Source organism: Heterocephalus glaber, unplaced genomic scaffold (assembly GCF_053883595.1).
Source record: "Heterocephalus glaber isolate CG9 unplaced genomic scaffold, H.glaber_assembly_v1.0 deba00001532, whole genome shotgun sequence".
NCBI lineage: Eukaryota > Metazoa > Chordata > Mammalia > Rodentia > Bathyergidae > Heterocephalus > Heterocephalus glaber.
Window position 1 is genome coordinate 28,093,900 of NW_028258330.1, and position 26,568 is coordinate 28,120,467.

Consider the following 26,568-nt stretch of genomic DNA (forward strand, 5'->3'; position numbering starts at 1 on the left):
CGCAGACGGAACTGAGGCCTCTGGTTGCTTGGGTACGTCACTTCCGGGGCTTGGGGTCATGAAGAAGTACTTCCAGGGAGCGGCGCGGCGACACAGGAGGTATGCGTGGAGGTTCCCGCAGCTGTCCGGCGATTCCCGGAGGGGCGGAGTTGGAGCTGCAGAGGGAACCGAGGGGGAAGGGTGGGTTCTGGTACTTCAACCGGCGTTGCTTAGCAGGAGGCTTGAATAACTTCCTGAGGCATTCGGTGGGAAGTTACTTGCCGTGGGAAGTTTGAATTCCAGGTAGGCGGAGGGCCTCGCCTGGTGCGGTCCAGCCTGCAGTTCGGAGCCTGGGCCACAACTCAGTCTCCACGGCCACGTCCCGGCCTTTCCTCCTGCAGGTGGAGCCGGAGTTCGAGAGTCAGTGTGGCCAGAGCTCGGATCCCGAGTTTACCCTTTATTGCTCTGTGAACGCTGGGCAGTCGTCTTTCCTCTTCTCATTTTCTCTCGTGTAAACTGCGCAGATAGACTTGTCCTGAGAATTAAACGAGACAGTGAATGTAAAGTGCTCTCGGGTGTTCAGTGTGTTTGAGGCTAATTGATTCTCTAAGTATAGTAGACCCCCACTATATTCTTGCTGTGTCTCTTACTTGTGATCTGAAAATAGTAAGTGGAAAAACTCTCAAGCAGTTAAGGGCCAGGGATTTAGCTTAGTGGTTTCAGCGCCTGCCTCGCAAGCGCAAGGTCCCGAGTTCAATCCCTGGTACCAATAAATAAATAAACAAACAATAAGTTTTGAATTTGTATTCTGAGTGGTATGATGAAATCTTGAGCCTTTTCTTTGTCCTACCTTGAATTTCAATCATCCCTATGTACAGCAGATCCGTGCTGTATATGGCACCCACTCATTAGTCTCTTAGTAGCCATCTCTGTTATCAGATCAACAATGCAGTACCATAGTGGTTGTGTTCAAGTAACCCTTATTTTACTTTATAATGGGCCCCAAGCTCAAGAGTAGTGATGCTAGCAATTTGAATACACCAAAGAGAAGCTGGAAAGTGCTTCCTTAATAAGGAAAGAAAAATCATATTCGGAGGTTGCTAAAATCTATAGTAAGAATGATTATGAAGAAGGGAAAAGAAACTCGTGCTGGTTTTGCAGGCACACCTCAAATTGTAAAAGTTACAAGCAAAGTGAGTGATAGCTGCTTAGATAAGATGGAGAAGATATCAGATTTATGGGTGGAAGATATAAATGGAACCTGTATTCCAGTTGATGGAAGGGTGTTACTTCAGAAAGCATTGAGCTTATATGGAAACTTCAGCAAGGAAGCCTCTGAAACAAGTGCCATGAAGCCATTTACTGCAATTAAGGGATGCTTACACTGGTTCAGGAATAGATTTGAACTGAAGAATAGAAAAATTGCTGGAGAGGCCATATCCTCTGATGAAGATGCTTCTGCCACATTTCTAGCAGAACTGGAAAAGCATATTAAAGGATTTCCAGCAGAAGTGGAAGAACGTATTTAAAGCCATGCAGAAGTGTTAACAGTTGTGGAATTGGAAAACTAATTGAGTCTTCTACAGAGAGGGGGAAGATAAGAAACTGAAGCAGAAACAATGTGGACGTTACTGAAATTTGCTGAAGTGTTGAGATTTTGTAGACAGAAAAGGACACAATTGGGAATACCATCCTTGGATGGAATGCAGTGTTAAAGTCCTCCAGATGATCACTGAAGGATTGATTATAGCCTCTACAGCAACACTTCCCATTACAGTGTTCTTCCAAAAGATGTCCACAAAATACCTTCAACTTTAGGGGATTCCCAACTATCAGCAGCATTTGCTCCTGATAGCCAATCATCCACACTGATGTGGCTCAGTGGTCCAGGATCACCAAAGCAGATGGTCCTTCTGACCTCAGGTCAGTGATAGCCTGGCCACATTACAGTACCTGTGGCATTCACCGCACTTCATTTCATCACGTAGCCATTGTATCATATCACATCACAAGGAAAGGGTAAGTACAGAAAATATTTTGAAAGACAGACCATATTCACATAATTTTTATTCTAGTATATTGTTATAATTGTAGCGTTTTATTATTAGTTGTTGTTATTGTTAATCTCTCACTGTACCTAATTTGTAAATTACACTTTACGGAGAAGAAGAAACAGTATATTTTAGGGTTCTGTGTTATCTATGGTTTCAGGCATCCACTAGGGGTGTTGGAATGTATCTTCCATGGATTTGTATCTCTCACACAGTGGAAACTGTGAATCTCACACTTTTTAAGCCAGGCATAGTGACACACACCTAGCACTGGGGAGGCTGAGGTAGGAGATTGCTAAGAATTCAAGGGCAGCCTGAACTACATAGACTTGTCTTAAAAAAAAAAAAAAGCAAACCACAGAAACTCAGTTTAAAAATGGTCACAGCATATTTAGACTAATAATTATATTTCAGCTGAGTGGGAAGGTAATGGCTGTAATCCCAGCTACTTGGGAGGCTGAGGCAGGAGAATCATAAGTTTAAGGCCAGTCTGGGCAACTTAGCAATGCCCTGTCTCAAAATAAAAAGGGCTGGGGAATATAACTCAATGGTAGACCATATGTCTAGCATGTGCGAGGCCCTGGGTTTAATCTTCAATATTTTCCCCACCCCCATTTTTTTTTTTGCAAGACATTTGCATAACAGTTTCAGTTCACCAGTCACTGATGACTCTGCCCTGGGAGATGGATTACTTTTCCATAGACAAAATTCTAAGCCAATTTTGAGGCATTTTGGGAATTTGTTATAGTGGGACAAATCTGAATATATAGCCCATAGCTACAAGGCAGTACTTCTTTACACTGGTTTTCAATCCCCAGTCTGTTTTAGTTGAATTCTCAGAACAGAATTTGAAAACCTCATCATTAGAAGCCAAGAATTCCCCCTGCCAACATACTGTACACCTTTGGGGAAAAGTTGGGAGATGGTGAAGCCTCTGGCAGTTTTGGAATCTGGCTTTTTCAGTCTTTTGTATTTGTTAAGTCTTGAGAACTATACATATCTCCATGGTTATTTATTTTGAAATGTTGAGCTATTTTCTAAATCTTACTTTAGAACAATTTTAGATTTTATTTATTTATTTATTTTTTGGTATTGGAGATCAAACTCGGGACCTTGCAGTTGTGAGGCAGGCAGCGAAACCACTGAGCTAAATCCCCAGCCCAAAAGTAGATATTTTATTTTTGTTTTGTTTTTTGGTACCGGGGATCAAACTCGGGACCTTGCGGTTGTGAGGCAGGCAGCAGAACCACTGAGCTAAATTCTCAGCCCAGAACAATTTTAGATTTACAGAGTTATTGTGAAGATACTGCAGTGAGCTTCCATATGGTACATTTGCCAAATTAATGAATCAATATTGGTATATTATTATGAACTAAAATCCATACTTTATTCAGATATTCTCAGTTTTCCCCTAATGACCCTTTTCTGTACCAGTGATGGTGAACCTTTTAGAGATTTCAGTGATGAAAACAGCCCAATGCAGCACACATGCCATAGGTTTGCCACCACTGGTATATAGAATAGTGGATTTCATTTTAGCATATTTGTACATGGAATTTTTGTTTGCTTTGTTCTCTAAAGCACTTTCATACTTTCTATTTTTTTTTTTTTGTATTGGGGATCGAACTTGGGTCCTTGCACTTGCGCAGTAGGCGGTGGTGAAACCACTGAGCTAAATCCCCGGCCCTTTTTTTTCTTTTTTTTTTTTGCTTTCATACTTTCTACTCCACACTCATCCTGTATATTTCTCCCTCCATCCTAGAATTGCCATTTCTCAAGGAGCCCTGGTTCCTTTTATTGGAGAATGGCCCAGAAACCAAGACCTGGGCATGAGGTGTGTTCATTGCTTCTGGGTTGTCCTTGCTTCTAGGCCCTCTCAGTGGACAGAGCAAGAGATACATATGTACACACACACACACACACACACACACACACACACACACACAGACACACATCTGGAGATATTTCTGTGTGTAGCTACTTGTAGCTGTGTTATTTTGAACATACTCATGTCTCCAACTCTCATTCATTACTACATGGATTTTACTAGCTTCCTTTTCTTGTTTACCTGTAACCTCCCCACTCTACCTCTGATAAACATGACTTCCACCATCTCTTTACTTATGTGTTAATTCTGGTGTACAGGGATAGTGATTTCAGAATGCCTTAACTGTGTCCCCCATGGGAAGCAACTTTATAAACTACAGTATTGTTCATATGTACAGCTCATTTTGCCTTTACTTTTATAGACTCCTCTCATTTCCAAAGTTATTTAGGTCAGCATTCTATTATCTCTTATCTCTTCAGTGATGTTTAAAATATGTTGAGGTTCAGAATGTCACTGTCTGTATTACATCCTGAGATATTGGGACCTATGATTTTTTTAAATATTTGCATACATTAAAGTTTATTTCTAGTGCTATAAAATTTTATGGGTTTTGACAAATGATTAATTCTTCTATTCACCATTACATTATCATACACAAACAGTTTCCCCTTCATCAGGGATTATTTTAAATTTTCACATTTTACCTCATCAATCCCATTGGCAATCTCTACAATATATTTACAATCTGAGAATTTGCCACTTCTACTGCTACCCCCTTAGTATAAGTATGTCTTTTGACTGCTATAATAGTCTTTTAACTACATTTCCTGCTTCCATTCTTTCTTCCTACAGTCATTCACAACACAGCAGCCAGAGAGAACATTCAGATTCTTTTCTGTGAACCTTCCAGTAACTTCTCTTTCAGAGAAGTAGCTAAAGTTCTTACAGTGACCCACATGCCCTGGATAGCTTTCTTACTCTCTTGTTCTTTTTTTTTTTTTTTTTTTTGGTACCGGGGATTGAACTCCGGTCCTTGTGCTTACGCAGCAGGTGGCAAAACCGCTGGGCTAAATCCCTGGCCCTCTCCCATTCTTCTTGATTATGAAGCTCATTCTTGGCTTGGGAACTTTTCTCTTGCTGTTCCTTCATCCTGGGATATTCTTGCAAATATTCAAATTACTTACTCCCTTTCTTTTTTGGTGGTGTGGGGGGATTGGTGGGGATTGAACCCAGGGCCTTGAACATGCTAAGCACATGCTCAACCACTGAGCTACATCCTCAGCTGCTTTTTCTTGCTTCCTGTCTCTACTGAAATGTCACCTTCTCAGAGAGGCCCTTCCCTGAACATCTCATATAAAACAATACCCCCTCCTCCTGCCTTTATATTTTCTTATAATATCTCTGACATTTGTGTGTGTGTGTGTGTGTGTTTGAGTACTTTTGAAATGTGGGTTAAAAACTCCATGTCAGGGACTAGAATAGTGTCCAGCACATAATGGATACTTAAATATTTATCCAGTGAGTAAATGTCTCAGACTACCAGTGGCTGGCATTCGGGAATGAGCTTCATAGGGTCCAGTAACCTCATGAGATGATTTGCTATGTTTGGTAATAAATGAGTATGCACTGTTGACTTCATTCTGATAGAGATCTGAGAGTCTTCCAATATGAAAACCTCTGCCCACCAGTAAGTCTGGCACATCACAGGGCTGGAGACATTGCTCAATAGTCAGCCCTACCCAGATTCTACCTGGACATACTGTCAGCCTCTCCTCATTAACTGCTGCAGTTCCCTCGTTGAGGAATCTGCTCTTGCTTTGAGATGGGAAGTGGGCAAAAGCTTTATCATTTGCCAGGTATTTGTAAGTCAGGCACTGGAATAAATTTAAGAGGGACCCAGGCAGGGTCCCTGCTATTCAGATTACAGTGGATCAAGTGAAATAGTAGATTCTAGTATTTTTCAAACAAAAAGAAATACACTTTAGGTTTTGGTCTCTGTGCTGGCTAATAAAGTTACCGCTGGATGAAGCCTTCTAAATGGTTTCCATAGGTCATTGATGGCCTACAACCTGCAGTTTGAAAACTATTGCCCTGTGGGTGGGAGCCCTGGCCCTGGGGGAGCCAGTCAGTTTGAATCCTGACTTTTCTACTTAGCCAAGTAACCTTTGGGTAGGCCGTGTAACCTGTCCGGGCCTTAGTTCCTGAACCTCAGCAGTACAACTCCCAGAGTGCTTGAGAAGTGAGAGGCTGACAGTAACATATTGTGCATAGCCCCTGTCAAATGATTTGCTTGATGCCCAAGCAGCAGTGGTCATGAGGATCAAAACTTGTCATAGGGCCAGGTGTGGTGACCTGTGCCTGTAATCTTAGTAGTCTGGGAGGCTGAGAAAGGAGGATCACAAATTTGAGCCCCACCTAGGTAATTTAGTGACTTAGTGGGGACCCTGTCTCAAAATAAAGGGCTGGGAATATAGTTCAGTGCAAAAGACTGGGTTCAATCACCAGTACCCACCCCCACCCCCAAAACAAACAAAAAAAGCAGTTACTACAGAGAATGGAACCTCAGGGGTGTTTTCTCGTTGAGATCTGAAGGACGTTTAGGACTCCTGTGACTTCTGTAATCAGGAAAGGAAAACCCAGAACTGCTGGCAGGTGGTCTGGGAAGTAAAGCACAGAGGCGTAGAGAAAGTGAGGAAACTAGAGAGCTTTGAAGCATACACAGTAGGTCTAGAGCATTTTGATTTTTTAGAACCTTTGCGCAGTCACCCTGTTAACACCTGTGCTTTGCAGTAGGGCACCTTTGTCCACATGTGGCTATAGTTAAGTTCATTAAAGTCAAATAAAATTCAGGACTGGGGATGTAACTCAGTGGTAAAGCACTTGCCTAGTATGTACAAGGCCATGGGATCAATCCTCAGTACTGTGTGCACATGCACAATCATACAAAGACTAAATAAAATTCAGAGTAAAAATTCAGTTCTGTAACCACATTTAAATACAGTACTCAGTAGCCACATGTGGCTGGTGGCTGCTATTTGGAGAACACAAGTATAGAACATTTCTGTCAGTAAAAGTTTTATTGGACTCTACTTGATTCTACCTTGTTAAAAGTCTTGAGAAGGAAGTGGGTAGGACATAGATTTTTCTTTTAAACTGTATTCATTGTTTCAATCAATACAAAAAATAAAAGCTTAGGACCCCAATTTACTAGCAGCTACTTATTATGGGCTCTTGATCTTTATCCAAGGAAATCAGTTTATACATGGTTGCAATCACAGTGTTTATCCAGTTGTTTACTTTTTTCAGTTAGTATTATATTGCAAGTCTCCCCACTCACCTGGTAACACAGTGTTTATATGCCATTTATATTGCCATTTTAGTGAAGGGGGACTACACCATAATATACCATAACTGAGTTTAACTGCCTCCTTATTTCTGGACATGAGTTGCTTCCTGTTTTCCAGTATTATGAATAACACTGCCATGAACTTTTTCAGGGGCTTTTTCTTCTTTTGAATTGTTTCCTTACTATAAATTCTAGGAAGTAAGTTACTCAGTGAAAGGATATAATCACTCTTATGCTTTTTGTTATATATTGCCTAATTGCCAGTAAAAAAAAAAAAAAAGAAGCCTAAATATATTATAGCTTTGAATGGATGTTGTTTGGCTCAGGAGAACATCGAGTCTGTAAGTTGTGAAGAGATCAGCCTAAAGTCTAGCTACTTGCAGATAGTCAGACCCTGTGTGCTGCCTCCTTCACCTTTCACCCCTTCCTGATGCCCAGCCATGTCTTTATATTGTACGACCCCCAGGATTCATAATTATGTTACTTTTAGTAGCACTAATAAATCTGAGTATTTACAACTATAAGTATAAATGCCTTGGGACCAAAGGCATTTTACTTTATAAGGTGCATCTGAAGAAACAAGACTGCTCTTTTTGTTTTGTTTTGTTTTGTTTGTAATACTGGGGATTGAACTCAGGGCCTTCACACTGAACTAAATCCCCTGCCCTTTTTCAATTTTTTATTTTGAGACAGGGTCTTGTTAAGCCACTAGGTTACCCAGGCTAGGCTTGAACTTGGATCCTTCTGCCTCAGCCTCCCAGAGTGCTGGAATTACAGGTGTGCACCAAGCCCAGCTAAGATCACTTATTTCAGTCTGGGTGTTCATGTGCTGGTGCCTTGTAGGGGCTGGATGGTTCTTCCAGGGAAGCTGTTCTTGCAGCTGCTGTGGAATTCATATCAGGGCCAGTTTATGAGCCACTCCAAACAATCTCACTGGACTCTGAGCGTCATACCTTGTATTTGACCAAAAATGGTATTCCTGAGCATGATGCCCCACCTGATTCACCACACTTGGAACCAGATGATGTTGGGCTTTTTCCAGAAGTCAGATTCTTCCTGGGAGGATGAAGATCTGCCAGCTCTGGAGAAAAAAAGGGGGGGGGGCACAGGCTTTGAAGGCTGTTTCCAGCATAGACAAAACTGGTATGTGAAGTGGCTGCTCTGCTAGCCCAAGGACATGACCTTCCAAAGTAACCAGGTTGAAAGAGAAACAACATTTGTGTGTGTCCCACTCTGATAATAAAAATTATCTACTAAGTAAACATTCAGTCGTTCTTCATGTTGGAAGAAAACTGCAAAGCAGAGAAGCAGCAGCTAAGGTGGAAGAAAGTCTTTCAGACAGTCTGTTGTGTCTGAGGCCATCCATATATTTCTATATAGAAATAACACATGTAATTTAAAACTCATGTAGTACCTACATTTAAAAAGTAGAAAATGAAAAGCCGGTGAAATTTTTTACTTAATTGTGTTATATATATAACAGGACAGGTGTGGTAGTACATGCCTGTAATCCCAACACTTGAGAATCTGAGGTAAGTGCATCACAAGTTTAAGGCCACCCTGGACTGTGTAGTGGGACCCTGCCTACAAACATCAAACTAATCCCTGTCTGTCTCTGTCTCTGTCTCTGTCTCTGTCTCTGTCTCTGTCTCTCTCTCTCTCTCTCTCTCTCTCTCTCTCTGTGTGGTGCTGGGGATAGAACCTAGAGGTTCATACATGCTAGGTAAGCACTCTACCACTGAGATATACCCTTAACCCTAAAATTTATCATTTTAACCACTTTCAAGTATAAAATTCAGTAGCACTAGCAATGTTGTATAACCATCACCACTATTTCCAGAACTCATCTTCCCAAACAACATAGCTATTAAAGAGTAATTCCCTCCCCTGGCTCCTGACAGCCTCTATTCTATGTCTGTCTCTTGGAATTTGCCCGTTCTAGGAACTTCACATAAATGAAATCATAGGATAATTGTCCTTTTGTGTCTGGCTTATTTTTTATTTACATTTCACAATGCTTTCAAAATTTGTCCATGTTGTAGCATGTATCCTTTGCCCATTTTTAAATTGGGTTGTAGGTTTTTGTGGTTTTTTTGGTGGGGTGTTAGTGTGTGTGTGTGTTTATGTATGTTCTTGCATTGTAGACCTTTATATATTCTAAATTTTAGATCCTCATTAGCTATAAAGTTTATAAATATCTTCTCCCATTCTTTGAGTTGTCTTTTCATACTCTTGAATAATGTCCTCTTATGCACAACTTTTAAATTTTTTATATTATTATTATTATTATTATTATTATTATTATTGAGATAGGTTCTCACGTTGTGGTTCAGGCTGGCCTTGAACTCACCATGTGGCCCAGGCTGGCCTCAAACTCACACCAATCCTCTTACCAGGCCTCCGGAGAACTAGGATTACAGGTGTATGCCACAGTGCCCAACAAAATTTTAATTTTGACATGAAGTCCAATTTATTTTTTCTTTTGTTACTTGTGTTTTTGATTTCACATCCAAGGGATCATTGCCAAATCCAATGTGATAGAGATTTCCTCCTGTGCTTTCTTGTGTGGTTTAGATCTTTGATCCATTTTGAGTTAATTTGTGCATTCTTTTGCGCATGGATATCCAGTTTCCTAGCAGCATTTGTTAAAAGGACTGCCTTTTCCTTATTGAAAAGAAAAGGTCTTGGTTCCTGTCTTTGAAAATTACTTGTATTTGAGTATTTATTTCTGAACTCTCCATTCTGTTTGTCTACTGTCTTGGTTTATATTCCTAAGACTATGTCTTTGCTTATACCACACTGTCTTGATTACTGTAACTTGGTAGTTCAGTTTTGAAAGCATAGAGCTTCAGTTCTTCATCTTTGTTCTTTGTATTGTAATTTAATTTAGGGTATCACTTTAACATGTACTTGATACATATATGTATATATATGTCTATATATTACTGAGGATTGAACCCAGGACCTTGTGCATGTTGAGGCAAGTGCTCTACCACTGAGCCACATCCCCAGCCTTTAAAAAAATTTTACTTTCAAACAGGGTCTAAGTAGCCCTGGCTGGTCTTGAAGTTGAAATCCTTCTGCCTCAGCCTCCCAGGGAGCTAGAATTATAGGTGTACACCACCATGCTGGGCTAAACACATTAGAGAGATATTTTACATTCTTATTTTCATAGTCATTGAAATTGAGTGTGTGTTTATCCTACCAGCCGTCTCAGTTCAGACAAGCTTCATTTCAAATCCAGATAGCCACAGGTGGCTTATGGATAGCCACTGCACTGGATAGCTCAGATTTGCCAAAGGTTGCATGTAACACAGATCTTTGAAAACACAAAAGGTTGTGGGTTCAAGTGCACCCAGTGTATTTGTCCCTTTATTGTTGAGGTGGGCAGAAGGAAGCCATTCATGTGTGATGTGCTAGAGGGGGAACGGTTCATTTTGACTGGGGCAGGAGGGAGGAGGAGGCTGAGAAATGTTGAAGGGAGATGACCCTTGATCTCAGCCTTGGAGGTAGAATGGCAGCTTCAGAAGCAGTCAGAGTGGGAGAGACTCAGTGTACAGAGCCTTTGGCAGAGTGTACAGCTTATGCAAAGGCCCAGGAAGAGCTCAGTGCCCTTGGAGAACGAGAGCAGTTCTTTCTGCTCAACTGGAATATTAGGAGTGAGAGTGGTGGTGATGGAAGGAAGGTGAGAGAAATGGGCAGAGGCTGGACCTGCCACCACTTCCCCTGTTGTTCATATCTCCAACATTTCTTGTCTGGGTTTTAGCAGTGGCTTCCTCACTGATCTTGCTTTTGTCTACTCTGCCCCCCAACTTGGTGTCCTTTCTCCCATTAAGAAATGTAATTTTGTAATTATGTCACTCCTCTGCTCAAAACCCTTTAGTGCCTTTACATTTTACTCCATCAAATAACGAGTGTCAGGGTCCTACAAAATCTGGCCCAGCTCCCCTCTGATCTCACCTGCTTTCACTCTCCCTCCTGATCACAACTCTGTGGCCATATTGGTCACCCCGGGCCTCTGCACTTGCTTTTCTCTGTCCCTGGAGTACACTTTCTTTAGCAAATGGCTCCATCTCTCACTCCATTCTCATTTCTGTTCTTCAAAAAGGTCTTTTCTGTCACACTATATGAAATAAAATAATGCCCTCCTTCTTAAGTGTTTTGTGCCTCCATCCTGAGCAAGAATCCTCGGGGAGCAGAGATTTATCTGTTTTGCTCACTCTTCAGGGCTTAGTACTCAATAAGTATTTGTTGAGTGAATGACTAGATAAATAAATGGATCAATAAAACAAACATAGCAGGACTTCTATAAATGTATATTTTTTTGTTTTTTTTGTTGGTACCAGGGATCAAACTCAAGTCCTTGCACTTGCACAGCAGGCAGCAAAACCACTGAGCGAAATCCCTGGCCCTATAAATGTATATTGATTTGAGATTTTCATTGAAGTGTTTCCCTTTACATTTACTTATTTTCCTTAACTTTATATTTGGAAAACTTCAAACATAACAAAAAAATTGAAAGAATGGTACACTGAATATGTATTTTCTAATTAGATTCAAGAATTGTTAACATTTCACCACAGTTGCTTTATATATCCTTGCAATATGTATGTGTGTTTGTGCAAGTGGGGCCATTTAAAGTCCATTGTAGAAACATGACACTTAACTCTTTGCATTTAGAAGTTGGCTCTGGAGAGTGCTAAATTAGAGGAGACCTCAAGCAGCAGACAGCTTGGGTCATGGCCTCCAACCTGGACTTCTCTCCTCCTGAGGTGCCTGAGCCCACTTTCCTGGAGAACCTGCTGCGGTATGGACTCTTCCTGGGGGCCATCTTCCAGCTCATCTGCGTGCTGGCCATCATCATACCCATTCCCAAGTCCTACGAAGTGGTGAGTCCTTCCCTGTGAGCCTTGGGTCCTTGGAGTGCCGGGATAAGTTCTAGGTACTATATTAATGTCACCACAGACAAGATCAGCAGGGATGATGCTGGGTCTTACTGATTTAGTGTGTTCCAGAATTCTCATCTGGTGTATTGAACTACATGACTAATATTTGATTTGTTCAAACATCTATTAAGATTTTTAATGCTTACTATGTGTCAGATTACCGACAGATGAGATATTTGCCTTCAAGGTGTTCTAGTCCTTGGGGAGAAGGCAAATATAAACACAATGCATTTTCTCCCATGGAAGCACAGAGTACACTGAGGTGTATGACAAGGATCCAGGGACCTGATCTGATCATATCTTAGGCCAGTGGCTGGGTGGCCCCCACTGCCAAGGAAACAGTATTTAAGCTGCAGTGGAAGGAATGAGCAGGCTCCTCCTGGGTGAAGTAGGTAGGGGATGAGACAGCATTCCAAGGAGAGGGAACTGCCTAGGTGAGAGACCTGAGGAGTAAAGGAACAGTCTGGTTCGAGAAACTGATGAAGGTAACTGTGTCAGAATACCAACAGGACATGGTGAGAGGTGGAGCTCAGAGTGTGGACAGGGAATGACGTGATCAGATTTGCATTTTTTGTTGTTTTGACTCATTCCATAAATACTATTGTATAGTACCCTTCTTCTGCCCAGTCTTATTCATACCCTTCTCCCAAATTTCTCTGAAAGGGTGAGGACAGCATTCCATTGATTTGTTGGAGAAAGCAAGTCTTTGTCATCTATGATGCCAGCATCCCAGGATTTGGCTGATTGCTTTTGTCTGGGGTCATCTAACATGTTTTTTGGTTACCGGATGTCCAACCCACAGGAAGTTCCATCTAGAGCCCAAGTCCAATTAGGGCAGGTTATTTGGTGCAGATACCTCATGGCTGGTGCTGTGTACTTGCTATTATGTGTCAGCATGCACATGGCATCTGGCTGCCACACATACGATTAGAGCCTAGACTGGTGGTGGCAAACCTGCAGCACTTGTGCCATAGGTCCACCACCACTACTCTAAAAGGTTCACCATCACTGTTCTAGTCAGTTCAAGTGGTGTCACCTGATCTATCCTTCATAAAATCCCCCCATCAGTCTTTCACCTAAATGGTTTTATTTTTGTTTTTTGTTTTTTTCTTGGTACCAGGGATCAAACTCAGGACCTCGCACTTTCGATGCAGGCGCCGGAACCACTGAGCTAAATCCCCAGCCCATACCTAAATGGTTTTAAAATCCACTGATGATTGTTACTTAGGATTTGCCATTTTCCTCTATTATCTGGAATTCTCCAACAAAGAATTTTTCTCATCACCTGTATGGATATTCTAAAATAGTGTTTATACTAAAGAATGGAATAAGTGCTTACTTCTTTCTCTTTATCAATGTTCAGAGTAGTAAGTTTGAGCTCTACAAACTTCTAATGTTGACCGATGAAGCTTTGGTTTTCATATGCTTTTGAAATATATTTGTATATATTTGATGTGTTTTAACTAGTTTAGGTTCCCCCCCCCCCCCGCCCTGGTACCAGGGATCGAACTCAGGACCTTGCACTTGTGAGGCAGGTCCAGTGCCACTGAGCTCAATCTCTGGCCCTCTAGTTTAGTTTTTTAATGCTCACATTGTTTCAGTGGGAGACCTTCAAGTTGGTATCTTGGTTCTTGTTGTACTTCAAGTCTTTGATAACTTCTTTGCTTCCTGGCTCGATAAGATGTCTTGGGTTCATTTTGAACATTTGCTGCCACAATTCTGGAATCACTCATTTCTCCAAAAATCTCTTTAACTGGAAAGTAGTATTTAGAGACCACAGTTGGAACACTAGAAGTGATCAGCGCTAGTGAGCTGTAATTGCTTCTGTGCTTTTTTAGTGACTAAAGATAGCAAATAAACAATTTTTTTGAGAGAAAAAGACCTGTGATTTCATACTGGTATTTCCAATTCAAATTTAAGATTATAGTGTCGGACCAGGGATTTAGCTCAGTGGTTCTGCTGCCTGCCTTGCAAGAGCAAGGACCCAAGTTTGATCCTGGTACCAAAAAAAAAAAGATTATAGTGTTTTTATTTATATGATTTTATTTTTTATTTATTTTGTGGTACTGGGATTGAACCCAGGGCCTTGCACATGCTAGGCAAGTACTCTAGTGCTGAGCTACATCCCCAACACTTATAATTTTCTTTTGAGTCAGGCTCTTACTAAGTTGCCCAGGCTAGCCTTGAATTGCAATCCTCCTGCCTCACCCTCCTAAGTAGGTGAGATTTTAAGTATCTGCCACTCAGCCTATTTACATGATTTGTATACTAGTATTTTGTACCTCTTTGTCTTATGCTGGCAATCTTGTTTTCTAGTAACATTAACAAAATGACTTATTTGCTATGTTCTGCTGTATCAGAAGTCCCTAAGGCCCCCTCAGGTTCAGTAATTTCCTAGGAGGACTGATAGCTATGATATATCACAATGAAAGGATACAAAACAAAGTAAACAAAGAAAAAGGTACATTGAGTAAAGACTGGAGAAAAACCAGACAAGCCTCCAAGAGTGCTCTCGATTGGAGTCATGTGGAGATGTGACAGAAAGCGAGATGTGTTTTCTAGCATGAAAGCTCAGTAGAGACTCAGTACCCAGGGTTTTTACTGGGGACTGGTCACATAAGGCTCAACTGCCCATACCTACCCAAATTAAAAGACTTCCAGAAGAAGGCAGGTGTTCCACATAAGCTGTATTGTCTGCTCAAATGATTTAGGCACAATGAGCCACTCTTAGCAGTCCCAGGAATGGTAGAACTTCCTGAAATCCAAGTTCAGAGATGCCAGCTAAGGGCCAACCTTCCATCAGGCTTTTCTGAGGATAGCAGTCTTTTTAATGTTAACTCCATTCTTCTTACCTACAGTATGTGAACTATAGTTTTAAAATAATTGTGTTGTATTTACTAGTAACAATTTAACATTTCTTGTTGGTTCTTTAGGCCTTAGGCTATGTCTGTGTAGTTGGGCATGGTGGTTTCAAAACACCTGTAATCCCAGCACTTGGGAGGCTGAGGCAGGAGGATCATGTTTGAGGCCAGCCTGAACCATGTAGTGAGATCCTGTCTCCAAAAAACAGTAAAACAAAAAGAATGTTTTCCCATAGGAAAACATTACATTACAGTCAGAATATTGTTTTTAGTAAGGTTTTCTCTGTACAGGTATATTCTCGCTATGGCGTATAGTTAAGTTTAGTTTGCTTCAATTTGTTTTTAGTTTCTAAGGATTTTTTTTTCTTTTTGATTTAATTTGTTTTTAAAATTATGTGAAACATTTATATACAACATTTTCAGAAGTCAAACTATATAATGAGGTACATTTGTAGACATTTCCTTTAATCTCATTACCCTCCACACTATTCCCTTCCTCCTCCCATAGGGAGCCATTTTTATAAGTGTAATTTATCTTTATTATTTTGATCTATTGTTTTTTTAAACAAACAAAGGCATATATGTATGTTGTATTTATTCATATATATATATATTCATAGTCCCTTCTTTGACATGTAAGAGATAGCATATTCTTAAACATAGTTTTGTACCTTCCTTTTATTTTTTACTTAACAATATATACTGTATCTTAGAGACCCACATTTTGGAGATCACCACATCCTGGAAGTCCTGCTTGTATGGAAGGAGGATGATAGGGATTACCAATGCTGCGAGGAACCTCTGAGAAGGAGCAGGCATGGGTGGAGGTGAGGAAAGAACATATTCAGTTCAGTTTAAGCAGATCAATGTGGCCAGGTGGTTCTGTCAAAGAAGCAGGTAGATTACAGGTGTACAGTGGGACGAGGCTGTGGCCTGAGTACTGACCAGCATTTGGGAGTTATGAGATGTCATTGAACCCAGGTGAAGGGATGAGTTCTTCCGAAGAGAGAACACAGAGTGAGAGGAAAAGTGGCCCAGCAATGATTCTAGAGAGGCTCCAGCATTTAGGGGACAACCTGGGGAGAGTGAGCAGCCTCAAGGGAGGGGAAGATGGTGGGCATGGACAGGCTCATGGCTTGGAAGGATTTGTCCATCTCTTGTTCTGGCATTTTGAGAAGGAGGTCACCATTGGAGTTATTCCACCCAGAATTGTATCATACTTTAAAAACATAGTCCCTGTGCTCTTGGGCTCTTTTCTTACAGACATGGCATGCTATTGGGTATTATAAATAACTAACATTTCTGTTGTCACTGGGTGCTGATGAAGCCTTCTGTAAGCCCCTAGGGAGGGAAGTGATGACTCTTCCTGTTTTGTAGGCAGAGATGGAGAGTCAGAGTTGTGGCTCTGTGGAGAGCAGAGAATCCACTCACCTCCTGTTCTTAACCTTTTGAGGTAAATGCCAGAGGCCTGGGTCAGTCCAGCATACTTGTAGAAAAGGGGGTCATTTACTGATCTCTGAAGCCTTTAAGTATGCAGGAGGTTAAGGTCTTTTGAAGCAAGAAGGGCTCAAAAATATGCCTCCACACCCCACTGACACTGAGAGGTTAATTTGGGACAATAACCTCATCTTTTAAAATGTAAATATAGCACAGCACATCTCATTTTTGTTTATCTTGTAATTTAGGGGCATAAAGCTCACACAAGGGAACTGTCTCCATAACTGAAGCTTACTGTTGTAGCTTTTTTTTTTTTTTTTTAGGCTTCTCAATGGAAGCAAAAAACACAGTACCATTAATCCAACTGTTTATTGCATTAGAGTAACAAAATACCTAGAGAGATTCTGCCACTGCTTTCCTCTGTGTGTCTCCATAAGGCAGCTTCTCTCCTTCCTCAAATTCCTACCTATGTGGAAAGGAAACACAGTATTCTGTGCGTAACAAGGTGACAGACAGGTTGAGTGCTGAGGCTGTGCTGTTTGGGGGTTTGGATTTTGGGTGCAGAGGGGAAATAAAGGGGTTTTAACTTGGGGATGTCGAGATCTTAGGGAGGAAGTGAACCCCTGGGAGTGGGGACAGCTTGTGTGGACTCTTGGTAGCCCAAGGGCAGTAGGGAGGCACCCAGGAGTGGAGGGTGGCATGAAGCGGGAGAGAGGGTAGAAGTGGAGGTGGGAGGAGCCAGAGAACAATCTAACTCTCTTTGCTATTTTGCCTAGGGCAAAATCATCCCTCTTGCTTGGCCTGTAGAAACAAGGTTTATTAGTGGCTTTTTGGGTCAGAAGATAATAGTTTTGGCTCTAGATGATGGGAAAGCCTTTGAAAAGCAGAAGAATGTCTTTTCTGTTGTTCCAGTAAGCTGATTTTTTTGCAACTAGTTTATGACTTTAGTACTTTGCAGATTATTTGAAAGTTCTTTTGGAGATAATCAGGGAAGGAAAAAAGAACACTTAAAATGCTTCTTCCCTCACTCCCTTTTCATAGTAGGAGCAAGGTCCAATTTGTAAAAGCAAAACCTCTAGAATCCTAAACCAAATGAAAAAGTTTTTTAATTAGCACTTCATTAAACTGAGACCTGAGAAAATAAACATTTATTTGAGCCAGATTGAGACCTGGGCCACACTTAGTCCAAGCATTTTCTTTTGGGCTAGATTCTAAAATACAAGGTTGCAGATCCTTGTACCATTTCTGTCTAGTCTAGGATGGCAGATACATTTTGTCTCTCATGCCAAGTCTGATTGATTTTAAGATGGCCATGGTGAAAAGGAGGAAAGAAATTGATCAACGATGTTTGCCATGAGCAAGAGGCCAGGAGTGGTCATTCAGATTGTTCCTCCTTCAGTTAGTGCACATTTTCCACCTGGCTGCACTGAGAACCATCTGGGGAATTTTTAGAGGCATGGACTATACTCACAGAGGTACTAATTCAGTTTTCTTTGAACTTTCAGATCAGAATTTTCTAGACCTGCATGGCCAAATAATTTTAATGTGCAGCCACTGATGTAGTCCTTAGATGATTTTCCTGAAGCACATACTAATTTTAAGACAGGAGATGGTCAGTTCTAGTGTGTTAAGTTAGAAATAATAGCAAGGTATCCCGTTTAGGTAAGGAAGATCCAGCAAGAAGCTAGAAATAGAGACCTGGGAGTTCTTTTATCCACATAATATTCTTCTTTGAAACCCCAAGAATGAGCTATAAGGGAAATTAAGACAGGAAAGACCAGAACTTGGGGCACACCAAACTGTTGGAGGTATTTTCCATGCACTGTAGATAAACTGAGAAGATGCAGATGTTATCCCAGGACCCAAAGAGCAGGAATTCATTGGATCCTTTGGAAGACATGGGAGTTGGGGATTCCATCACTGCCATCTGTATGGCCTCTGCCTCCCCTCTCTGCCTCTTTCTTGTCTTTTTTTAAATTTTTTTGGTACTGGGGATCAAACTCAGGATCCTACACTTGCAAGGCAGGTGTGGTGCCACTGAGCTAAATCCCCAGCCCCCCTTTCTTGCCTTTTACTTCTCTCACCAGAGTCTGCTTCCTCTGCTTGTCCTCCCCAGGGCTAGAGAAATAGGCCATGACAGCTCCTAAAGTTTATGTCTGTCAGCTACAGTATTCCAGAGAGGGGCTGCCTTCCTGTTTGGTTACAGCTCCAAAATCCCCAAGGAAGGGACTGTGGCTGACCGGGCTTGGGACAGCTGTGGTCATTGTGTGGGAGGGTCACTGTGGAGTGATCACCGGAAATGGAAGGGGAAAGGTCTGTTCTGCAGGAGCCCTAAGCAGACAAAGCTTGGGTGCCTGTTCCTTTCACTCCTTAGGAGACAAGCAGAGCAGTGGGCAGGGGACAGGAGAGTGTGGCCTCTCCCTGGCCACTGAGGGGTACAAAGAGGGCACATGTAAAACCCAGTCCCCACAGAGATGATGGAGGTAAGCTGTCCACCATGTTTAGGCTGCTGTCTTTTACAGTAGGGTTTTAGTAGAACAACATTCTTTTCTTTTCTTTTTTTTTTTTTTGTGAAACTAAGGATCAAACCCAGGGGCACGGTACCACTAAGCTACATTCCCAGTACCCCTCCACACTTTTTTTCAGTACTGGGGATTAAAGTCAGGGCCTTCACAGTGAGCTACATCCCTAGCCCTTTTTTAATTTCTAATTTTGAGGTAGGGTCTTGCTAAGTTGACCAGGCTGGGCTTGAACTTGAGGTTCTACCTTTGCTTCCCAAAGTGCTTGGATTAAGGTGTACCTGCCCAGCCAGGACAAAGTCTTATTAGAGAGTTCCTGACTCTCTAGGGGGTCCCTGGGCTCCTTAAATGGTGGACAAAAAGGTGATGCTCATAAATTCAAGCATATTTTCGGGGTAGATAGTATACAGCTTTCCTCTGAGTAGAATGCAGTAGTTTAAGGAGGTGGGAGCCCAATTCCAGGAGTTTAAGGAGTGGGTAATAAGAAAGTAAAGATGAGGAGCCCATCTCCCTCCCTTCCACAGTCCTGCTTGAGTTTACCTCCTAAAGCCTCTTTTAAATCGGTTTATACACACAATGTTGATCCAGTCAACCCTAAGCAAGTGGGCTTGCAATTCAGCAACTCATGTTGCAGATAGTTGAAGTGCATCTGATAATTAATTATAAACCATTAGTTGAAATGTTGACTGATCTAAACTCTTTATGTGTTTATATTATGTCTCAGCAGCTATTTGCCAGCTCCTAGAAAGCAGGCACCTTCACTTGCACTCTCCTGTTGTTGTTTGCCATTGTCTCTTCTTGAGGTAATGAGACAGCTTCCCTGAACAGAAATGGTAATGACTCTTGGAACTGAGCATGTCAAGACACCATGGACTCAGGGGCTCAAGGGGTCTCCTGGCTTTCCTGGGAGCATTGGTTTCCTTCTTAGGCCTTTGTGTGTGTTAAGAAAGATAGTTGGAGCAGCCCCAGTCAGCATCCTTGTCACTCAGGATGGGCAAGTAAGAGAAACCATTTCTCTGCCTGTGCTTACTTTCCACATCTTATGGAAAAGCTGTGCTTGGCAACAAGCTCACCCCTTGCCCCATTTGTGGGAAGGGGTTATGGGTACCATCTTGGGTAGGCCACATTTAGCTGCCTAATCCTGTGGCCACAGTGACTGAGAGTCCTCTAAAATCTCCAGAAGGTAGGAAAAGGGCAGGTCCCCCAGGGCATTCTGGGCAGACAAATAATGAGATGCCCAGCATCGTGATCTAGTGGAAGAGAACTCCCTGAAATGGGTGGTGAGAGCAGTGGCTTTCAACATGATGCTCAAATAGACTTTACCACTTCACCATCAAACAAAAAGCCCTGCAGTATTTGGAGAAAAAGGATGGATCCTTCCCTGGGTGCAGTAGGATGGGGGCCGAGAGCATCAGAACCCTGTTGGAAAGTTTTACATGAGGGTCTTGATTTTAACTAGGCCCCTGGTTGCCAGTGAGGGCTGCCATAAATAAATAACTCGGCAAGCGTGTACCCATTCTCAACACCTCAGGAGCCAGGCTTCCAGAACCAGCTTTTCAATTCTGCTCCATGTGGGGATTTTGTTTTGTTTTTGTTTTTAATCCCAAGAGGAGTTCACAGTTAAATTAGGAGGTAGGGTGTTTTTTACTTAATGACCCGTTCCTGTGAGACTGTTGTGTGGTGGGCATGATGAGGATATAAACATGCTCCCACCAGCTAGTGGTCTGGAGGTGTGTACCAACGTGTGGGAGAGACGGCTGGACATGCCAGGAGCCACAGTCCAGCCTGTGGGAATGGCTTATAGCATTGTGCTGAATTGTGTCTGGAATGAGCTCTCAAGGCTGTGCTTTCTAATCACAGTTCCACTTGCCTGCCAAGTGTGTCCTGGACACTGTGTCTTCATTTGCCTAGTTGAGCCTTTTCCACTTCCTGTTTCAACTAATCCTCTCCTCTTCTCAAGGCCACTGTTCCATCTACACAAGGTCTCAGCTCCCATGCTCCACAGGGCTGCAGCCAGGAGTAGCACAGAGGGACAGGCAAGAGCTTCAGCGCTGGCAGCCTTGGTCTGAGTGCTGGCCTCTTATTAATCCAGCTGAGCCTTGGGTCCTGAACCATAAAAAGAGGACCCACAGAATTCTCAGAAGAGCACCTGAAATAGGTCCAAGATAGCACCCAAGCATAGCATAGTAGTTTTCTTTGTCTGGACCATTTTCAAGGAAAGAATGGTTTTAGTCTGTGTAGAATGACATGTTGTACTGATTTACAGAACTAAATCCACAATGAACTGTAGAGTGGAAATCATAAATTCAGTGCGCCTTCCCTGCTGGAAGGGATTGGATACATTGTGGCATTGATTTGATTATTTGAACCTGATGAATAGCTGCAATTTTCTGGCCTGTAAGTGGGTATAGAGCAGCTTCATTATTGATGGGCCTTGTGTCCACAGAAGACACCTCCACAGCCCTAGGAGCCTCCTGGAAGCTGAGGTTTTCTTTCTTTTACTCTCCATAGCATTATGGATGAGGAAACTTGAAACTGGCTTCAGAGAAAGGCAGTGTTCCCAGATTTAAAGGTGAGGCTATGGAGTGTGTAGTCGCCATCTGCCTGGCTTGTCCCAGCGACACACATCTGAAGAGAAATTAAAGTCAACCATTCACCTTCCTGCGAGCTAGAGTTGGGGCTGCAGGTTCTGTGTGACTGGGACCCAAGGGCCCAAATTGTGTTTAAATGCTGCCTTTGCCTCCCTGCAGCCTGCGGGAGGGTGGCTGTGCTGCATGTGCCTTACCTGTAATGTGGTTCACAGTGGCTGACTTACTGCTGTGGTAAAGAAGCTCAGTGACCTGACAGATGTGAAAAGTGCTGTCATGAAACACATCCTCCATGGGTACATGCCCTTCTTCATTGCCCCAAGGTGCCTGGTGTGGGACCTACATGTACTGGGTGCAGATAGGTAAGTGGCAAATGCTAGCACCTACACAGCAGATGAAAGGCAATGGTATGTGGGTGCTCCTGGCTGCCAGGTACCCCAGAGAGACAGAAGAGCTGGTTAGAGACAAGGGTGAGGCTGGAGTGGAATGGGCCTGCAAACCATGCTGAGTCTCTTGGAATTTATCTCATACAAAGAGAGGCCAACAACATTTGAAAAGCAAAAAACAGATTATTTTAGGAAAACATTCTAAAAGCACTGTGGAGAATGATGAAAATGGAGAAGGCAAGGTACGGGCAGGAAAGTCCATAGGTGGTTGATACAGAGAGAAGTGGGCAGGAGATCATGGGGTCTGAATTACAGCAGTGGAGTGTGTCCAGAGGGGACCCACATAGTGTAGACCTCCTTGGGAAGTAGAGTGGACAGTGAGTGGAGTCACAAAGGCATGGTGAGAATTTGGAAATTTGGAACTGCCCTTGGATAACTAAATGGTTTCTAGCTTGGGTTACTGGATGGGTGACAGTGCCAGGAACTGAGATGGGGAAGTGAGGAGGAGGTCTGGGGTGAGGAGGAGACAGATAATGCATTCAGATGACTCTGACTGTAATATGTACACACACCCACAGAGAGCTGCTTTCAGCTTTGAGAAATACAGCATGACTTAGGAGCACCAACCTACTCTCCTGACTCCTGTAGGAACATTAGTCACAAACAACGGGGCTCTGAGTGACCCTTCAACAGTTAGAATCTAGAACAGACCCTTCTTGTCATTCCAGAGTCACTTGTAGCTCCAGCAGGGGCTGCTGAAGAGAGAAAATGTCATATTTAACTCATTTTCAAGGTATTCATAGCCCCCAAGATGCCTAGGAAACCCTGAGGTCTCCAGGCTGTACTATATAACCAGTAAGAGATCAGGTTCAAATACTGACTCTGCTACTCACCAGCTGAGACCTTTGGTAAGCACATGACCTCTCTGAGTATCTGTCTCTTTGTTTATAAAATGGGGCTCATTATGGCACTTTATGAGACTAAAATATGTCCAGACTATGTAACACAGGGCCTGGAATAGTGTAAATAATTATAGTACCAGCCACTATTGCGGCTGCTGTGTTATTGTTATTGGTAGTGATGCCTAGCCATACTGTAGAGTTTTTGTACTAGACTTTAACACTGTGTTTATTCCCTGTATCCATAGAAAAACTGAGGCCTACTCTTTTTTTCTTTTTGGCAGTAGTGGGGATTAAACCTGGAACCTTCACCTTGAGTTCCATCTCCCCCCCTTTTTTTCTTTCTTTGAGACAAGGTCTCACTAAGTTGCCCAGGCTGGGATCAAACTTGTGATCCTCCTCCGTTGGCCTCCGGAGAGTTCTGAGATTACAGACTGGTTGAAGCCAACTCTTAAGTGTTGCCTTTTCAAACTAATAAACAAGAACAAAATCCCCATACTTATGGGAGACCTTGCCTGTGAAGCATCCCAAAGAGATCACAGGCAAACAGGGGAGACTGACATGGAAACATATCACTATGGTAAAGTAGCAGTGGGATTATAAGGTGCCTAGTTGCCTAGGGGTAGGGGTGAAGGAGGGTACCACCAGCTAGAGTTGGAACAGCAGAGAAGGAAGGCTAGACAGTTGGAATGTGTTCTTGGGCAGGGCCAAACCACAGGGCAGGATTTGCTAGGTGGTCAAGGAAAGAAGGGTGTGGCTATTGATGGAGGTTGTCAGGGAAAGCCCTGGCCTGACCAGTTGAGGGTGGAGAAGAGCCCAGATGAGCCAGAAGAGGTGGCCTCCTTCATGCCATCCCGACAGAGAACCACTGCAAGGTTCAAGTGAGGAGAGCAGTGATCTGAGAGATGCCAGAAGGGATGAGATGCCAGAGAGGATCTGTAGAGTGAAGAGGCCTTGGGGTCAGCAACTGAGTGTCACCATCTCTGAATTCTGACCTGTGCCCCACTGAACCTGGAGAAGGCACCCAGCTTTGAACTCAGATAGAGGGGCTCTGTCCAGGAGGTCTTAGCAAATTGCCTAGGCATAAACCACTCATCTGCCCAAGGTGCTCCAATGACTGCACAGGTACTGTATTGCATGGTTACCAGTCCCTAAGGCCCTCAAGTGCTTTGGGTCCTGTTGGGTTTGCCACAAACCTGAGCATTCCCCATGGATTCTGCACCTGTCAGTGTATGTGCAGGTGACAGACTGGCTCCTCTGAGGTTGGATTTTGTTTGTTTTTCTAATGGAGTAATCTTTTTTATTTTTTGGCCAAGTTATATAAACAGTTATCAGCATAGGGAGTACCTTGGACATCACTTTGACTTTTAATGGGAGGAAGCCCAGCAGGCCAGGGTAGTGCAGACCTGCAGTCTGAGACCTGGGCAGGGGAGTGGCAGCACTCCTGTTATGGGGGAAGACCAGGCCCTGGGTACCCGAGACCTCTCACCAGGGCCTTCACATCTGGTATCTTGCCTGGCTAGAGATGATGGTGGCCACTAAGAGGGAGTCCATAAGGCTCTGGATTGGACCTTTGGCAGGGACTGCCTCCTACCCCACCCTAGCTGTGGTCTCTGTTTCGGTAGGGCAGAGGCTAGGCCCTAGGATGGGCACTGGGGGTAGCAGGTGATGAGTAGAGAAGTCAGAGAGTTAATCTAGGAAGCTGGGGGTTGGCAGATTAAACATGGAATATTTCTGTCTTCCAGAAGAAGTATGTATGCCCCCTCACAGAAGCCTGCTTTTTATTCTCCTTAAATAAAGATTGGGGTACTACAAAGCATTTCTCTATCACATGCTGGGGCAGCAGAGTGGTGAAGGTCATGGGGTGATTTGCACCCAAATAAAGAGGTGGATTTGTAACTCATTGCTGCAGCAAGGGAGTGGAAGGCCAGTGGCATTGGCTGTGCAAAGTCTTCCAGAAAAGCTGGGAATCCATATTTTATGTAAGTTCTCCCAATTAGTTTGACTTTAAAAACAGAAACAAAACATTGCTGGCCAAGAGAAACTTGCCTGTGGGCCAGCCTAGGCCTGTGAGCAGCAGTAGTGTTCCCTGGGCAGCCTGGCCTCCCTGATGTCCTTTCTGACCTTATCACCCAGTGGAGGAGAGCCCACTAGAAAGGAGTGGCCTGAGTCTGCTCCATATTCTTCTCTCGCATGAGCCTCAGTGGCCTGGGGCAGGTCCAGGCCTTCCTGGAGTATACCTTCTTTACAATGAAGGCCAAAGCCAGATCTGTCATTTTGAACCTTTTTTTCTTTTCAACAGCAGAACCTTTGTTTCAGCCAAATCTTACAAGAAACAAATCACAGTGTATGAAGTAGATAAAACAGAGCTGCCCTAGTTGTGGGGGAGTTTGGAGCTGCCTCTGCCCTCCCCCAGGACTGTACAGAACACAGTGTAGTGACTGCACACCTGCTGGCTGTTCTCTCCACCTCCTAGTCTCAGCATTTTGTGGTGTGACTTGGAGGAGAACCACAGCCAGGAGAGAAGGCAGCCCCTCGCCCACATTCTGCCCAGTCCCTCACACGGGGTTCGGAGCTGGCCACCAGTTATAGCTTCTACTTCCTGGTGCTTTCTGTGCATTTTTGCCATCTCACATCAGCCCACCAATGTGTGCATTCCTGTTTCCATTTCACAGGTGAATGAACCCAGACACAGAAAGGGGAAGTGAGCTGCCCACAAGGTCACTAGGCTGGAAAGTGAAAGAGCTCAGACCCTGTGTCCCAGTGAGCAGGTTTACCATCTCTGGTGTTTTCAGGGCATGCAAAGCCCCTTCAGTAAGGCTTGATTGCTCTAAGCAGGACTCTCCTTTTACCCCCATGCAGGAGACAGAACCATCCGAACCCAGAAGTGCGGAAGTAACAAGGAAGACCAAGGCTACTGTTCCTTCTGCCAACAAGAGGCCCAAGAAGGAGACCAAGAAGAAGCGGTAGAAGTGGAGGCCTGAGGAGCCAGGCGGGCCTGGGAATCAACATCCTGTTTCCTGTCCGTCCCAGGCTCAGTGTCTAGATGCTGTGATGCCATCTGACCAGAGATCTGGACAGTCATGACAGTCCCCAGGCTTCAGCTGGACAGACACCACTTCCTCCTCCTCCTGCTTCCATGGTGGTTTCCAGTCCAGGGACTGAAATCCCTTGTGAGCAGACACTGCCCTGGGGGGTTGTTCAGAAGCCAGGTCAGCTCACAGTTACTTACTCACTGTGGCTAGGCAATAGGCACCCACCTTGTGGATTCACACTACACTTTGGAATCACTGTCTAATGCTGATAAGCACTTCCTCTCCCATTGCTTCATTTCTGCTGTGTGGATGGAGCCAGACCTCACTTGTGTTAGGGCAAGATGATATGGCTATGCAATGGTAGTGGTCCCACTGGCTGCACCAACCAGGCCTAAAAAATGCTCACTGGAAGAGCCAGCAGAAGGCCTGGGCCAGGGTCATACCTGAGTTTCCTCTATCAGGTGGAAGGGGTTTGGCTGAATGAGTACATATTCTCGGGCACAAACTTTCTGAGCCTCTGAAATAGTAGGCTTAGCAACTTCAGACCAACCTCTTCAACCCATTGTGACATCCAAGGTGTTATGCCTTTGACTTTTACCTGCACACCATCCTCCTCCTCTCAGTTTTTTCATTCTCTGACCAGTGAAGAAAAGTTATTTGGAAAAGTAAAGGTCAATAAAGTTGCATGCTCAA

At 43.4% G+C, this 26,568-nt stretch overlaps 1 protein-coding gene across 3 annotated transcripts; it reads left to right on the forward strand.

Annotated features, from left to right (window-relative positions):
- Window positions 1-26,568, forward strand: Manbal (mannosidase beta like). Of its 3 annotated transcripts, none has more exons than XM_004867803.4 (3): window positions 1-99; window positions 11,885-12,093; window positions 25,703-26,568. In XM_004867803.4, exons 2-3 carry the CDS (start codon window positions 11,944-11,946, stop codon window positions 25,808-25,810), a joined length of 258 nt encoding a protein of 85 aa, XP_004867860.1. In that variant the 5' UTR covers window positions 1-99; window positions 11,885-11,943; the 3' UTR covers window positions 25,811-26,568. The 3 variants fall into 3 exon arrangements, with proteins under 3 accessions (XP_004867860.1, XP_004867861.1, XP_087045094.1); XM_004867804.4 differs by having other exon boundaries at window positions 93-282; XM_087188968.1 differs by lacking the exon at window positions 1-99 and adding an exon at window positions 160-180.

What these genes read in the sequence shown, in the direction of transcription:
- Manbal (XM_004867803.4), top strand. Translation starts at nt 11,944, where the DNA reads ATGGCCTCCAACCTGGACTTCTCTCCTCCTGAGGTGCCTGAGCCCACT. An exon ending in TTCCCAAGTCCTACGAAGTG is followed by an intron (nt 12,094 to 25,702) that starts GTGAGTCCTTCC and finishes ACCCCCATGCAG; the next exon opens with GAGACAGAACCATCCGAACC.